Here is a 14,675-nt window from a genome sequence, read left to right on the forward strand (position 1 = left end):
TTCTTTTGAAGTAGTTAACCGGCTTGTCTCCAGATGCCGCTTCAGTTTTGAAGGCTCATTTGACAGCATTAATACACATGCAATACACTGCGCTTTGGACTCAATATCATCACCTCCATTGACAAATTCATATTTTATGGAATCCAGATTGTATTTTCGCAGAACCTTAGTAGTTTTAGGTAAAATATTAGGCCGCTGGCTTCTCCGCGGGCTGGAGAGGCTAATCAAGTGGGCAAGAATGGCCTTCAAGCCAGCCAAATCTAGGTCCTTGGTCCTGAGGAAAGGGAGGGTGACAGATAAGTATCGCTTCTACCTGGATGGAGTTCTAATCCCACCAGTGTCTGACAAGCTGGTGAAGAGCTTGGGGAAGATCTTCAACGAGACCCTGAAAGACACCGCAGCGGTCCAGTCAACACAGAAGGAACTGAAGACATGGCTATCAGCTATGGATAAGTCAGGGCTTCCAGGGAAGTTCAAGGTATGGATGCACCAACACGGTATCCTGCCAAGACTCCTTTGGCCACTGCTGGTATATGAAGTCCCAATAACCACTGTGGAGGGCTTCGATCAAAACATCAGCCAGTTCCTGCAGAGGTGGCTGGCCCTGCCAAAGAGCCTCAGCAGCATTGCACTGTATGGGCACACCAACAAGCTCCAGCTTCCCTTCTCCGGTCTGACAGAGGAGCCAGGGAGGTGTTACTTTACAGAGACTCTGTTGACACCAGAATCTCCTCTGCAGGCATCATAGTGAAAACTGGGAGGAAGTGGCAGGCTCAGGAGGCAGTCGAGCAGGCAGAAGCAAGGCATGGCGTTCTGGTAGGCTCCGTGGCAGTCGGACGAGCAGGGCTTGGTAGTCATACAAGACCACAGTACCACAGTGTTCAGGGGAGAGAGAAATGGCGGCTAATCCAGGATGAGATTTGTGCAGGGGTGGAGGAGGAGCCCCCCAGCAGGAGCCCCCCACAGTGACCATGCGCCAGCAAGGAGCTTGGACCAACTGGGACCATGTTTCTACCTGGAAGATCACCTGGACTTTGAAAGGCAGAACCAGCGAGACTCAAGTTCTTAACCCTTAAAGGTGTAGGTTTTTGAACATTCTAAGTTCCGCAACAATTGAAGGTTCTAAAATTCTATGTTGAATTCAATGAACCCAGATATTCTTTAGAATGTTCATTTCTCAACATTCCCGTCACACCGGTGTGACGGTACTCCTTTAAGGGTTAATTCAGTCTGTGTACGATGTCCTCCCAAGCCCTTCCAATCTGCATTGTTGGAGCTTGGCAGAAACACCTGCGTGCCCATTGTGCTTAGCAAGAGGCTCCCTGGAGCCTATCCTAAGCTGCTGCCCAAAAGCCCTGGGAGAGGGGAGGTTCACATGGCGCCATGACCAGGTGTTGAAGGCAGTAGCGGAGACCATCATCACGGGTATTCAGCAGAGCAAGCATCAGCTCCCAGCAAGGCACAACATCGCTTTTGTCAGGGCAGGAGACAAAACACAAACAGGGCTGAAGACCTCAACAGGGCTGCTAACCTCAGTGTGTGATTGGCAGCTGAAAGCGGACCTCGGGAGACAGCTGAAGTGCCCGGAGCACATCGCTAGGACATCACTCAGGCCTGACTTGGTTTTAACATCTGACTCCTCAAAACAAGTGGTGCTGTTGGAACTTACAGTTCCTTGGAAGGACCGGATGTAGGAAGTCCATGAGCGGAAAAAGGCCAAATACCTTGAGCTGCTAGAGGCCTGCAGAGGTGGGCTGCAGAGGATTCGCAGTCTCTGCACCGGGCACTCAGGCTCCTTGGCATCAGAGGATTGCAGAAGAGAAAAGCCACCAGGAACATCACTGAAGCTGTAGAAAAGGTGGTTGTGGATGAAGAGGGGGGATCCATGGTGTAGCGTGCCACTTGGACACAAGCCGGGGAAACTGATCATCCCCGGTTGGGTCGCCCAGGCGAGGGTGTCTGATGATCAAAGACTTGACACACCCAATGACCTTGGGTCCATCACTGATGATTTGTCCAAGCTGCACCATCATGGTGTTTCTCCGAACTGGCCTGTCACTAACATCACTATCTATCCTACGTGCACCACAGCCCAGAACAGTGTTTCTCAAACGTTTTCATACCAAGGACCACTTAACCAATAAAAAAAAACCTCACGGAAAAAAAGAGGCCTACTTCAACAGTATTATACAATAGGCCTACTCACTGAACCACCTGCTTATGGTCTTTGCACCTTGTTTATTGTGTCAGAAGATTATGATTTAAACTGGCATAGCTTACTTAACTGTTTGGATTTACATACAAGTTGGTTCAATATTGCAAACAACTCATCTATATTATATTTTACCACGTCTGCTCGCGGACCACTTGGGATAGCTTGCGAAACACTGGCATAGAACATTAGCTTGTCAAACTGAGCGTCTCAAATTGATGACGTTTAAACATTTCCCGGCCCACTTAATTGCTCTGCACAGCCCACTAATGGGCCCAGTGTTGAGACACACTGTAGTGAACTTCCTTTTCTCTGATACAATTATGTGAACTTCCTTTTCCAGATACAATTATGTTCAAATAAAACCAACTTACTATTATTATTATTTTTTTCATGTGTAGATATATATTTACTGTATATAAAGGAACTTTGCAATTTTGTGTTTGGGAAAATTCAGAATTTGATTTACCTAGATAAATGATAAACTCTATCCTCCTATCAAACTTTTTTTTATCTTCATTATATCTTCATCGTGTGATATTTCATCATTTCAATATCTATTTATTTGATATCCATTTTAACTATGTCTATTTCTTTTGGTGTATAATTATTAGTTCATCTTCTGAACACTCTAGGTGTACAGAAAGAGACATTAACAAAGTAGACCCCCTGTAAATGAGAGAGATTGAAAACTACAAGTGGTCTCAGAAACGGTTGTGTGAGTCACAACCCCAGAAATGATCTAGCTGATTTATGGCCTGTATCCATAGAAACACTGCTCTGATATAATAGGAAGGGTTAAAGTAGTTTGCCATGCAATGAAGAAGCTGTAGGCTGAGTCCATCTGTGCTACCCAGATACTGAACTTTTGTAGTCTTTTGTCCTTGAAATGGTTGTTTTTGGCAGGAAATATCAACCTGTTCTTTGGTAGCACCAAGTTTATTTGCTTACTCCCACAAAGAAAAAAAAACAACAACTCTATTCTTTAGGGCTACTGTATGTGTTGACAGGGCCATCAGTATCCCCTCATAACTTTGAAAACTCATTTGTGTTACCATGTTAGCACTGTGTCACAACAGGCATTGTTGATTTATTTGTGACAGCTTACTAGCGGTAACACATCTGTGATGTTGATTGGTGGATGACATGTAGCAGCAGACCTTGTAGGTAGGCTATCCAAATAGAGTCTAACAGGGACAGGTGGAAGGACCTGCTGCACTTTACAATCAAACGTGCATTGTTCAATACAAATATGTTTAAGTATGCTACACTATTAAATATTTGTGTAAGGCTTGGATTTTGGGCCAACGCAGCCAAATGCGAGCCAAATTGAGGTTTGTTTAAATGTTTGATGAATTGTTTTATCTGGTGTATTTGACATTCTAACTTGTTAACTTGTTAAAGGAACTATATGTAAGATTGTGGCCAAAACTGGTACTGCAATCACTTTCAAATTACTGTAGAGCGATGTATCCCCTCCCCCCTGACTCGAGGTTGCCAACCCGGATGCCGAAACACTACTGACTTTGTGATTAGTAGATAGGTGGAGGGTGGCGCATCAGGCCAAAACACAACATGACATGACAAAACACAACATCATCAGTTGAGGGCTGCAAGTTCACTTTTTAAATGACAATATCCTGGCCGGACTACTGTTGTCAGTGATATAAGTATTTGAAATGAACATGATTTCTTAATGTCTAGTGACATATTAGGGCCATTTTATGATTAATTGAAATACATTTCTTACATACGGTTCCTTTAAGTTTGCATTTAAGTTTGTTGTTTGGTTAAGCTTACTTTGTTTCTTTGTTCCTTTGATACAGTACCGGTGTATGCCTATCTGAGTTTTACCTTACATTCAATTTAAGTGATATTGGTCACATTTACCTTTAAGTTTTACTGGTTAAATAAATTGTAAATTTACCCACCAATTACATATCTCTCTTCTCATATGCCATATCTCATATGCCATATCAATACTCCGCTATAGTTGATACATTACTTGGTGATAATTCGAGATGCAAGTTCTTGATTTTATGGAGTCAGATTAATAGTGGTTTCTCGTAATATTACCATTGCTTCACCAGTCTGTCTTATTGTTCAACATGTGCAAACTTGTGAGCGCCCAACACAACTCTCCTCGTGAGGAACGTGTCTGTGGCCTCTCTCTACTTTCAGTGCTGAGCCAGACGTGATCTCATGTCGCGGCCTCTCCTACACTTCCTATAAGCAGTTTCTGTTTTGGTAACAATACACAGCAAAACATTATTTGAACTGACTATAACATGAAAAAGAAGTAAGGACTATTAGGATTGGGAATTAGGAATTAGGATAGGCCCATTCATCATTGTGAAGTTATACCTGTCTAAATTGCATATTTGTGGTTATCAGCTGTAGGTCAATGTTCTATTAAGTATTAGCTTGAGCATACGGTTTTAAATCTTACTGAAATTATTGAGTGTTTTTAACTCAATGTTATGAACTGAAAGTACATATCTATGTTTTTCATTTTCCATTTCTACTAAGTGGGCTATGATGTGTGAGAGTTTGAGTGCCCCCTTGTGGCCTAATATTTTCACTACAGATGGGACTGCTCTACTGACTAAAATCCTTTTACCCTCACCATCTCAAATGTCCAAACGTTGATTTCAACAAGAAGATGATGCTAAGATGAAATGGATCTAAGGCTAATATTCTAGGAGGAAACACTGTACAACCAGTACTGCTGCATCAGTCCATTTACTATGTTTTTAGTAATGCAGAGTACAGAATTACAAAATTACAACTGAAGCTGAATATATTTTATTGCAAAATGAACCAGAAAAAAAAATATATATCAGATGAAGAGCAGGTGAAAATCTTAATCTCATTTTGTTTTATCTCACACAAATCAACTGCTTAATAAACTACATTTAAAGTGTACAAGTCTCAGATTACAAGGTATCACTGCATGACAGAACAACTAGGATTTAATGTGATCAAACACTTGATTTATATGGTGCTTGGTGTGGAAATTTCAGACACCTGACCTGAAAAGACACTGGGATGGTGCTAACATTAGAATGCACAGATGACTGCCCAGATCAACAGCAGCAGAATCCAGGACACGCTGGCCATGTTGGATGCGTTTGATGGCCCTGGTAGCGGTGGAGTTCTGTCACAGCTGGGTGTCGGGCTCTCCATCATGTCACTGATCTTGTCAATGGTGCCCCAGTAGGTGTTCTGTCAAAATTAGAGAGGGAAGTATATCTGTTTATTTGCATTTTAGATTGCAATGATTTGTAATTATTTCTATATGTTTGAAATAGGCCTAGGGCCACGGTTGTCAAACTGGGGTACGTGTACCCCCAGGGGTACGTGCTGATTTCAGGGGGGTACGCGAAAAAAGACCTAAGTCATATGCCTTTTCAAACGTTTTCTCTATCCCACGTTGGTAACTTAACTTCCGCATTTGCACTGCACATTAAAAACTTATTTTCTCCGCATTAACAAAATGTTCGAGAGTGGAGACAGAGAGGGTAAATTAGTGAACGTGCTTGCAGATTCAAACATGCGCTCTTCCTCCAAGAAGAGGCGACTCGGAGCTCAAACACGCGACAGCACTTTACCTCGGGAAAGCCACCTTGCCTCGCTGTGAAACAGTACAGCCTTTTGGTCAGCTCCCATCTCCTCACAAACTGCGGAGAATAGACGCGCTTTTAAGGGCCGGGTCTTGATGAAATTCACCACAACTCTCACAACCTCATTCAAAATCTCATCCAGGTCAGGACTAACTAAGCTGCCTTGACACGAGCGCTTCCCTATGAATAACATAGTGCGTCCATTGCGCATCGGGTGCTACCTGGGCCTAGGCTACAGATAAAAAAATAATAAAAAAAACTGTTTTTCACGTCAGTTCGCGACCCACAGTTTGAGAAACTCTGACTAATGAACATTTCTTGACGAAGCTGGCCTATCTTAGCGATATATTTGGAAAGCTCAATGAGTTACAAGGCAAAGACAAGCACCTAGCAGATAAGATCACTGCATTCAACAAGACGATTGTGTGGTGAGATTAGGTGCAGATCTATTTAAAATCATTATATTCAGCACATTTGTAGGCCTATCATATGTTGACTATTGATGAGATTTGTATCATATGTTTATGATCCTATTCACTATTCTCGACAACATTGATAAAAATAAATATTAATAAAACAATTTAAAAAAAACTTGTTAACAATTGGTGGTGTTGGGGGTACTCCGGAAGATCATAATGTCTCAGGGGGTACATGCCTGTTAAAAGTTTGGGAACCACTGGCCTAGGGTAAGGTCTCCAAGAGTGTGTAAACTGATGTTTGTGCTTTCACAATTTCAGTGAAAACCTGAGCCTTGAAAGAACGCATTGAGATGGAGGTCAGTATCTAAATATGAAAAAGATGAAGAAAATGCATGCCTTGGATAACATGTCTATGCTATGATAGGGCGTTTTGATGACCATAGAATATGTTGTCATGATTTGAGCTTGGGCCTTGGCCTGCAGAAACAAATATGGCATTTTGGATGAAGTATTTGTGTTTCACTTGCCTCTCCATCATCTACCATAAGGTCTTGCGGGATATCTTTTAAGGTCCTCTCATACTCAGTGACTGCCTCTTCATCCCATGTCTTCTGGCTGAGTATAGTGTAGAATTCACTACAACACAGTTGGCACAATATTAATACAAGCCACCCAGCTGAGGTACTGTAGAGGTGGTAGAGGTGGAACAGGTTTTCCATTCTATTTAATAGAATTCCAAGATATTATGTAAGGGATAATGGACGACACAGCGTTCGGTTCATAGAAATGAATGCACGTTCAAGGTTGTAAAGCGGCCCCGACGCACAGGTGTGCATATGGTTAATACACATTCTAAAGAACGCAGGACAGTGGAAAATTCAACCAAGCAGTGTAATTAATAAAAAAAAAAAACAGGGTAATTGGTAAGGTACATTCCAATTGTTATGTTTAAGTCATAGTCCTGTGTCTTACTTATCGTTTGATGCTCCCAGGTTAGTCTTTAGAGCGTCCATGTTAGGAAAACTGACGCAGTTGGTTAAATTGGAGGCAGGATAGTAAAAGAGGAAAGCCAGACACATCTCGTCCTGTGTGCCCAAGCCACCCTGATGAGAGAAAGTGACAAAGTTTTAGTGATAAAGTGGAATTCAAAGCTGTGATTAAAATACTCAATATTTTCATACTGACCCATGTGAAACCTATGCGATTAGCGGTGTCATATGTGCACTCTACCAGAAGAGTATCTCCCTACAAATCAAAGCCAGGCATAATCAGACAGCAGTTAGCAGCAAGTGTTAGCACAGACTTTTAAGAAAGTTTGAAATATTGTTATACTGTCACAATTTAAACCATATCCATATTCTCTAGGTCTCTCCAGGTCCTATTCACCTAGAGAACACATACACCAACACCCTCACATTTAAGTAGGCCTACAAATATTTGATCTGTCATGCATGTCAATCTCATAAAACATTCTACATGATAATAAACCATAGATGCAAACCATTTGAAGAGTTTTTGTTTTGCCCAGGTTTTTGACTTCCTGATATTCAAAGTCGTAGTGATCATCAATGGCCATAAATCCAATCTGTTCGCCATCCCTGAAACATAGTAGATAAGAGACTGAAGAATTTGCAAACTGTTTTGTTCCCTCCAGTGATAGATCCTCTAACTGCATAGTTTACATGGACATTAATATACCGATATTAAACCAATTTAGACAATATTTTAATACACTGGCATATAAACAACATAAACAACATTTTCTGATTACCTTAACCCAAGTAAGTTCATAGTTGGAATAAGCAATAATTGAATAAAGACAGGAGTATTCCGAATCGACAGGAGTATAATTATAACGTCCTATAACAATTTTCATTGCAGAAACTTTTACAGAATCAACCGTCTTTACTAGTAATAATTGGGTTATGCTGCATTACATGTACACAGGAATATGACTGGAATAGTCAATCAACAAATAATGTAAACCCCATAATTGCAATATTGACTTATTCTGAATAAGGTCAATAGTTAGAATATTAATGTCCATGTTAACATAGTCAGTGATGCAATCATATCCCTTTGCTGGTATATTTTAGTATAAAATTCTTCATGTAAAGTGGTGGTAGTATTGTGGCTAAGGAGCTGGGCTAACATAACCTGACAATAGCCAGATGAATTTCGCTCCGCCTAGCTCCACTCATCCATCTGGAACCGATCCATTGAAGTGTTGCTTCAGAAGGCTGGGCCTAATCAAAAAATGCTTGCATATGATTGAATAAGCCACTTGTCCGTCATCTATTGACGTGCTACTTCAACCACTCACATCGAAGCCAACCCGTGACGCTGATAACAGTCTCACAGTCGCTTCTACGCTATGTCACATCTATGAAACTCCCGCCCTGCGTCCTGATTGGCTGAACCATAAAGTCGGTTGCAGAAATCACTCTCAATGGAAGAGGTCCCAGATGGATGTGAGTGAAGCTAGGCGGAGCTAAGCGGAACGACATTCATCTGGCTATTGTCAGGTTAGGGCTAACATGCAGCAGCCAGAAAAGATGTGGGTTCTATTCCCAACAAAGACCTTGAACCTTGTGCCCTTGGACAAGGTACTTAACTCTGAGTTCATATTTTTTCATTTTATACTTGTAGTTTTCTCTTATATGTTTTGTTGACATGAAACATCTCCATCTCACCTAAAGTGACCCACCCGAACCTTCCGCCCTGCCAGGTGAGTGTGCAGTCCAGTTGCAAACACCTGCATATCCTTAGCCTGAGGAACCCACACATGCGAAAAAGAAAAAAAAGAGAAACAAGAGAGAAAAAAGAGAAAAACAAGAAATAAAAGGATTAAGTCACTCAGTCAAGACGTTCAGGTTAGTACCTCCGACGCAGGCGTGATAAACATCTGCAGGATCTGCAGTTTTATGAAGATGACATTTAGCAACTTCCATCATTTCATGAATCGGAACATTCTGCAATACACATTGCAATGTTACATGATCGGACAAACTGACGATTAAAGTACCTCTGTGTTAATGGAAGTGTTACACACACCATATGTGTGAAAAGATGTGGCATTGGGTGGTATGCTGTACCCAGGGGCCACTGCTAAACCAGCCATCAGAACACCTGCATCATGCTTGCGGAGCTGGGATGTGTAGTGAAAGCGCAGCCCTGAGTTGTCCACTCGACCTGAAAGAGGACGAGACACGGCAGACATTTTGGACATTACCGTTGTGACATCTTACAACTTTGAATAACAACCAAGGGTGTCGCTGTGGTAGCGGATGCCATGCAGTCCACTTAAGTTAACATTAATTAATCATTTCAAATCATTAATTAATCATTACAAGTCATTTGCTTTGATTTCTAGAATTCAAATTATACAGAGCAAGACATTCTTTCATACTTAGATTGAAACTGATATTCAAACCACTTTCTATCCAACTAGCTGTAGTTTTCTTTTAAAAAAGCCTACAAGAGGACTTTACTGAAGAAGGGTATAGCAGCATTTTTTCTGACATTGTGAGGCAACATTGTTTAAACTACACAGAATCTAGCTCTGTGCAATCACCTGCTATACAACAGAGTTTAGACAGTTCTGCATAGTACTGTACCTTCAATCAAGGTTGGATTATTGTAGTGGATCTCAAGCCTATACAGACAGCCCCCCTCATCTCCTCCAATAGGAATCCCCACATGCTCTGGGACCTCGAAGTCCTGTGATCAAAAAGATTCACATTTCCACATCAGTGTTTAGAGAGAGGTAAAGCAACGTCCTTGCTATTTGAGAGGCATCATGCATGAACCAGACAATACATGCACTTTGTCTCTTACATTTCTTAGTTTATTGTCATGCTTAAAAACCTTAAAAAACAACAACAACAAAAACTCACCCCGCCCCCAACGCCCCATGCAGCCATGACTTGGAAGCAGACTCTGTGATCGGGATTAATGTAGCATTGCCCCTGAAAGGTTTTGTTCATCTGCGGCGGACATTTGTAGAGAAGCAAATGGTGCACGAGATCCAGGTGATCAATCAGTGGTTCGATCTAGATTATGGGCAAGGACAGCACAGCATCATCAGGTAGTCTCAGAAAACAACGTATTTCAATCTAGATAAATCACTTGCATTTAACTTGAGCAAACGTGGATTTACATGTGGAATCATTTTCAACAAAGTAACAAAACCTTGAGTGAAACATATTTCTTGTTAAAGAACTCGATTCGATTCGATTCACTCATTTGGAATACACAACATAAATTTAGTTCAAACCTAAAAATATGAACTCTTTCCCTATAAATGTATTACTTCATACATTTTACTTCATCCCACTGTAGTACTAACTTTCTGCCGCAGGATTTATTTTGTGTGCCATAGTGTAGACAGGAATGCATTAGTATCCAACTAGAGTCATCCATTAGTAATCATCCATTAATAAACATTATTGATAACTTGAAGCAGAGAAAAAAAATATTGTAAATAATGAATTTCCATTTTTTCAGTCTCATATCCATTCAGTTCCAATACAAAGTTTCTTGCCTACCCGATAGATGTGCTGTTTCTCAGCAAATGTGGGAGCATTTATTATCCTGCACTCATAACGGGTTTCCTCAGTAGGAATTGTGAACTGCAAAACAAGGTGATATGATTCAGTTCAAACCACTGATTGCTTTTTGCCAGGTCTGTTCTCATATTTGGACACAATAGGAGATATGAGAGAAGTCGTTTACATTTAACATGGTCATGTCAAAGTACTGGCTCTGGGTGGGGTCGGAGCGAGGCATGTACTTGAGCAGATTCACCTCCTTGGTGCCCCGGCGCTGTCTGTGATACCCAATCTGATCAGTCTGCCCATACGCATAGATCAGCTTGACTGGAAGCTCCTGCAGTTCAGGTGGGAGAAAGACGTGGTTAGACAAGTCTTAAAGACAAAGATAAACTGCGCAATAGTGTGTAGATCAAACTGGGAGATGAGCGATGATTGATATTGATATTTGATATATGCCACATTACTATATGATCTCCAAGAGGTCTAAGAAAAGGAAGCATTTTGATGAACGAAATTTTGGTCCAAATATTATGGTGAAAATTCCAACAGATGTAGGCCTATTACTGAGATTTATTCTGAGTATTGTTTTCAGTAAGTAAGGCCATTTATCACCGCAAATTAAAATACAGACCTCTTGATTAAGTGGTCACTAATTTCACACTGAACTTTGACAGTTCTTGACAAACGTTCTAGGCCATTGCCTAATCATAATAATGGGGAAACATTTTTGTGGTTGTCTAGGTCATCAAGTAACCTAGAAACTAACAGTGTTACACAACAAACACAACAAAACCAACTCCATGAGAAATTGATAACCATCTCCACCTCTTCTGAACTCTTCTGAACTTTCCTATCCAGCTTCCACCATCCTCTAGCTCTCTCATTTCACACTCTCAAATAGCTTCATTTAATACAGCTAAACTCCCTGCACAATGGACCACAATGAATCTTTACAATCACACTTTGTGCCTATTATTTACAGACCATGTTTAAGAAGGTGTGCCAAAAACTTGTTTTTCTGCTATTTTAGAATCACCAGTTGTGAAATGGGTGGTCCTATGATTCCTTTGAAAATAAAGTAACTGATGCCTCGAGTGTCCCGCAGCTCAACTGGTAGAGCAAGGTGCAAACAACGTCTAGCCCAAGAACTGAGCAGCCAGAGAGCCGGCACACACGTCTGCACTGGACTGTAATGGTCTCCTTTCATTAAGTAATTTGCTATGAATAGTCTACATATAGTATAGTATAAGGAGGGTAAATGTAAAAACACAATATTTTAAAATGATCCTCAGTCTGGTAAATTACTCTCTACTGTCCTCAATAACCATGATAAATTAAAGACATTTTTATGGGCAATACATCAGAACTGTCTGAGCCTTAAGTGAATGAGGTTGCCCAAACGGTCCAATCAAATGACAGTTCAAAAGTCACCCAGATGACTATTCATAATATCATGCATTCCTTAAAACCACAGTCATGACTTTATAAATTTCCTTGAGATTTATACGGTAAACAGAGGCGGACAGAGTACACCACTTCATTACTTGAGTAAAAGTACAGATACCCTTTGCTAAATTTTACTCAAGTACAAGTAAAAGTAGATGACTACTGATGTCTACTTAAGTAAAAGTACTGAAGTACTTGTTTTGAAAAGTACTTGAGTATCAAGAGTACAAGAGTAGCCTACATTTTTTAAATATTGCATTACTACTGCCACAGTGCTTACATTTATGTACAGAAACGTCATACATGGAGTTATGAAAAATGTTAATGTTAATACCTTGGATAATGTAAAATGAATTGGAAGTAAAAGCAAGTCATTTTCATCTCTTTACCATGTTGCCAGGGATGGGCAGTATTTCTAATACATGTATTTAAAATATGTATTTCAAATACAAAATACTATTTTGTAATTGAAACACTTGAAGCGAAAACTATCATTAACTTGTTTAGAAAATTGAAATAGTCCTGCAAGGTGGGGCCACAGGTTGGCACATTCCCGGGATGGACCTGCAGCGTCTTCATCCATTGTTTCGTCCATGGTTTCGTCTCTTATCTAAATCTAACCATGGAGTTGACTTTGGCGGAAAGCTGAAGGTGATTGCTGATAGGCTGTCCCAGTCATTGGCACCTGCACAATCCAATCACGTTTGAGAGGGAAACAACAAATTGAGGGTTTCCGAGATTTTTCTTTTTTCCTTTTTTTTTAGAAGTAGTAACGGGAACTCACGGTTATGGATAGAAATGTAGTGGAGTAAAGAGTACAATATTTGCCTCTCAAATGTACTTGAGTAAAGTCATGAGTACTCCCCAAAAATGATACTCGAGTAAAGTACAGATCCCTCAAAATTGTACTCAAGTACTGTACTCAAGTAAATGTACTCCGTTACTGTCCGGCTCTGATGGTAAATATGGGCCTGTCTAGTAATATTGTATATTATAGAATTTATATCGGACATTTTTAGACACACAAAGTGCTTTACACAGAGAACATAACAAGACATAACAAACAATTATTTTTAAAAATCCATAAGTTAATTGAATGATTAAATATTGAATATTTGACACAGTGGGGACAGTCAAAGCATCAACTACAAGCATGTATCGCTAGCTTCACCTAAGCATATCACAAGCTGATCCTAATTAATTAGGGAAAATAACGATTGCTTGGAGGAAATTGTGCCTCACAGTAATAGGATGGTCATCTGTGTCACAAGACTTGATGGACCTCTCGAACCTCATGGTGGTCTGTCCATCGGTCTCAGTGAGAGAGAGCAGACTGTAGCTCTGCTTCTGGTCAAGTACAGGCCTCTCATTTCCACTGGCATGGTAGTCCTGCAAAGGGTAATAAGAAGATGGTGGAAGATCTTTGAATATTGCTGGATGAATGAAACCTACTTGGCTCCATGATTCTGAAATTTAAAAATGATCAATTAAGCGAAGTTTAACTCAATTAAAGACTTCCAAGATGTCACATTAAATGTTTCATTACAAAAGCAAGAGAGAAAATGGAAGTGGGAATGTCTGAACACTAAAGATAAGGACAAAGAAAGATAAAAAAAAGAAAAGTATGAGCATAATTTCTGTTCTTTACCCCAAAATAATATCCATCTGAGTTCACTCCTCCAATGACTATATCAGCCCCAGTCATGCCCCCATTGGGACTCAACCCAAAGCTGATCCAGCCTGTGGTATTTACGCACAACTCGAAGGTAATGTTGCCTTGGACGTCGTCAAAGCCCCATTTCAGCATTACCAGCTCCTCTGAATCCAGGCACTCTGTAAAGGGTAAGAGTGGGTCCTCTTGAGCTCGGGTCTCCATGGCAAGAACCAGGACAAGGAGAGGCACGACTATCGGGCAGGTCATACTGCTGACCAAAACTAATCTTGTGTTCTCACTCTGCGTTCCTTCCAAATCGCCTTGCTCTGCCTTAATCTTCTGCTCTCTCACATCCACCCTTGGTCTGGATAGGTAGGGTCACCTGCTCTCATTCTTCTAAACAGTTTTTTTGTCAGTCCTCCTCTCAAATTTCTGTTTTGGCTCAGGTATCAACTATAGGTGACAATGTGTGCATGACACTTTACATCTTTGTTTCTCTCTCTCTCTCTCTCTCTCTCTCTCTCTCTCTCTCTCTCTCTCTCTCTCGCCCTACCTCCCTCTTGACTTTTCAAGACTTTTTAGAGAAATTGTTGAAATCAAGGTTGCGAGCCTCCTTTTTGAGAAGCTCTCACTTCATTGCAGTATGGATGTCTATAAATGAATTATCTATCAATGACAAAAACAGCCATTTTTTAACTCTGCACCTCCCACCTCCCCTGACACACACACACACACACACACACACACACACACACACACACACACACA

General features: G+C 40.8%; 1 protein-coding gene and 1 pseudogene across 1 annotated transcript; one reads left to right on the top strand and one right to left on the bottom strand.

Moving 5' to 3' along the window:
* Positions 1–9: 9 nt before the first annotated feature.
* LOC121704920 lies at positions 10–1,738 on the top strand (annotated as a pseudogene).
* A 3,314-nt stretch (positions 1,739–5,052) lies between these two features.
* moxd1l (monooxygenase, DBH-like 1, like) lies at positions 5,053–14,231 on the bottom strand. The gene is made up of 13 exons (XM_042085470.1): positions 13,902–14,231; positions 13,496–13,642; positions 10,989–11,141; positions 10,802–10,885; positions 10,151–10,306; positions 9,872–9,974; positions 9,280–9,446; positions 8,948–9,024; positions 7,756–7,852; positions 7,440–7,499; positions 7,227–7,357; positions 6,782–6,890; positions 5,053–5,437 (listed from the first exon to the last, which is right to left on the bottom strand). Exons 1-13 carry the CDS (start codon positions 14,172–14,174, stop codon positions 5,273–5,275), a joined length of 1,722 nt encoding a protein of 573 aa, XP_041941404.1. The 5' UTR covers positions 14,175–14,231; the 3' UTR covers positions 5,053–5,272.
* Positions 14,232–14,675: the final 444 nt, after the last annotated feature.

This window comes from Alosa sapidissima, chromosome 3 (assembly GCF_018492685.1).
Source record: "Alosa sapidissima isolate fAloSap1 chromosome 3, fAloSap1.pri, whole genome shotgun sequence".
Lineage (NCBI taxonomy): Eukaryota > Metazoa > Chordata > Actinopteri > Clupeiformes > Clupeidae > Alosa > Alosa sapidissima.

Bases quoted from the DNA above. Each gene is read 5' to 3' on its own strand.
- moxd1l (XM_042085470.1), bottom strand. From the start codon at position 14,174: ATGACCTGCCCGATAGTCGTGCCTCTCCTTGTCCTGGTTCTTGCCATG. The intron at 10,886-10,988 runs GTAAACGACTTC...CTTGTTTTGCAG, and splicing joins TTGACATGACCATGTTAAAT to TTCACAATTCCTACTGAGGA. The intron at 9,025-9,279 runs GTACTTTAATCG...TGGGTTCCTCAG, and splicing joins ACACTTCCATTAACACAGAG to GCTAAGGATATGCAGGTGTT.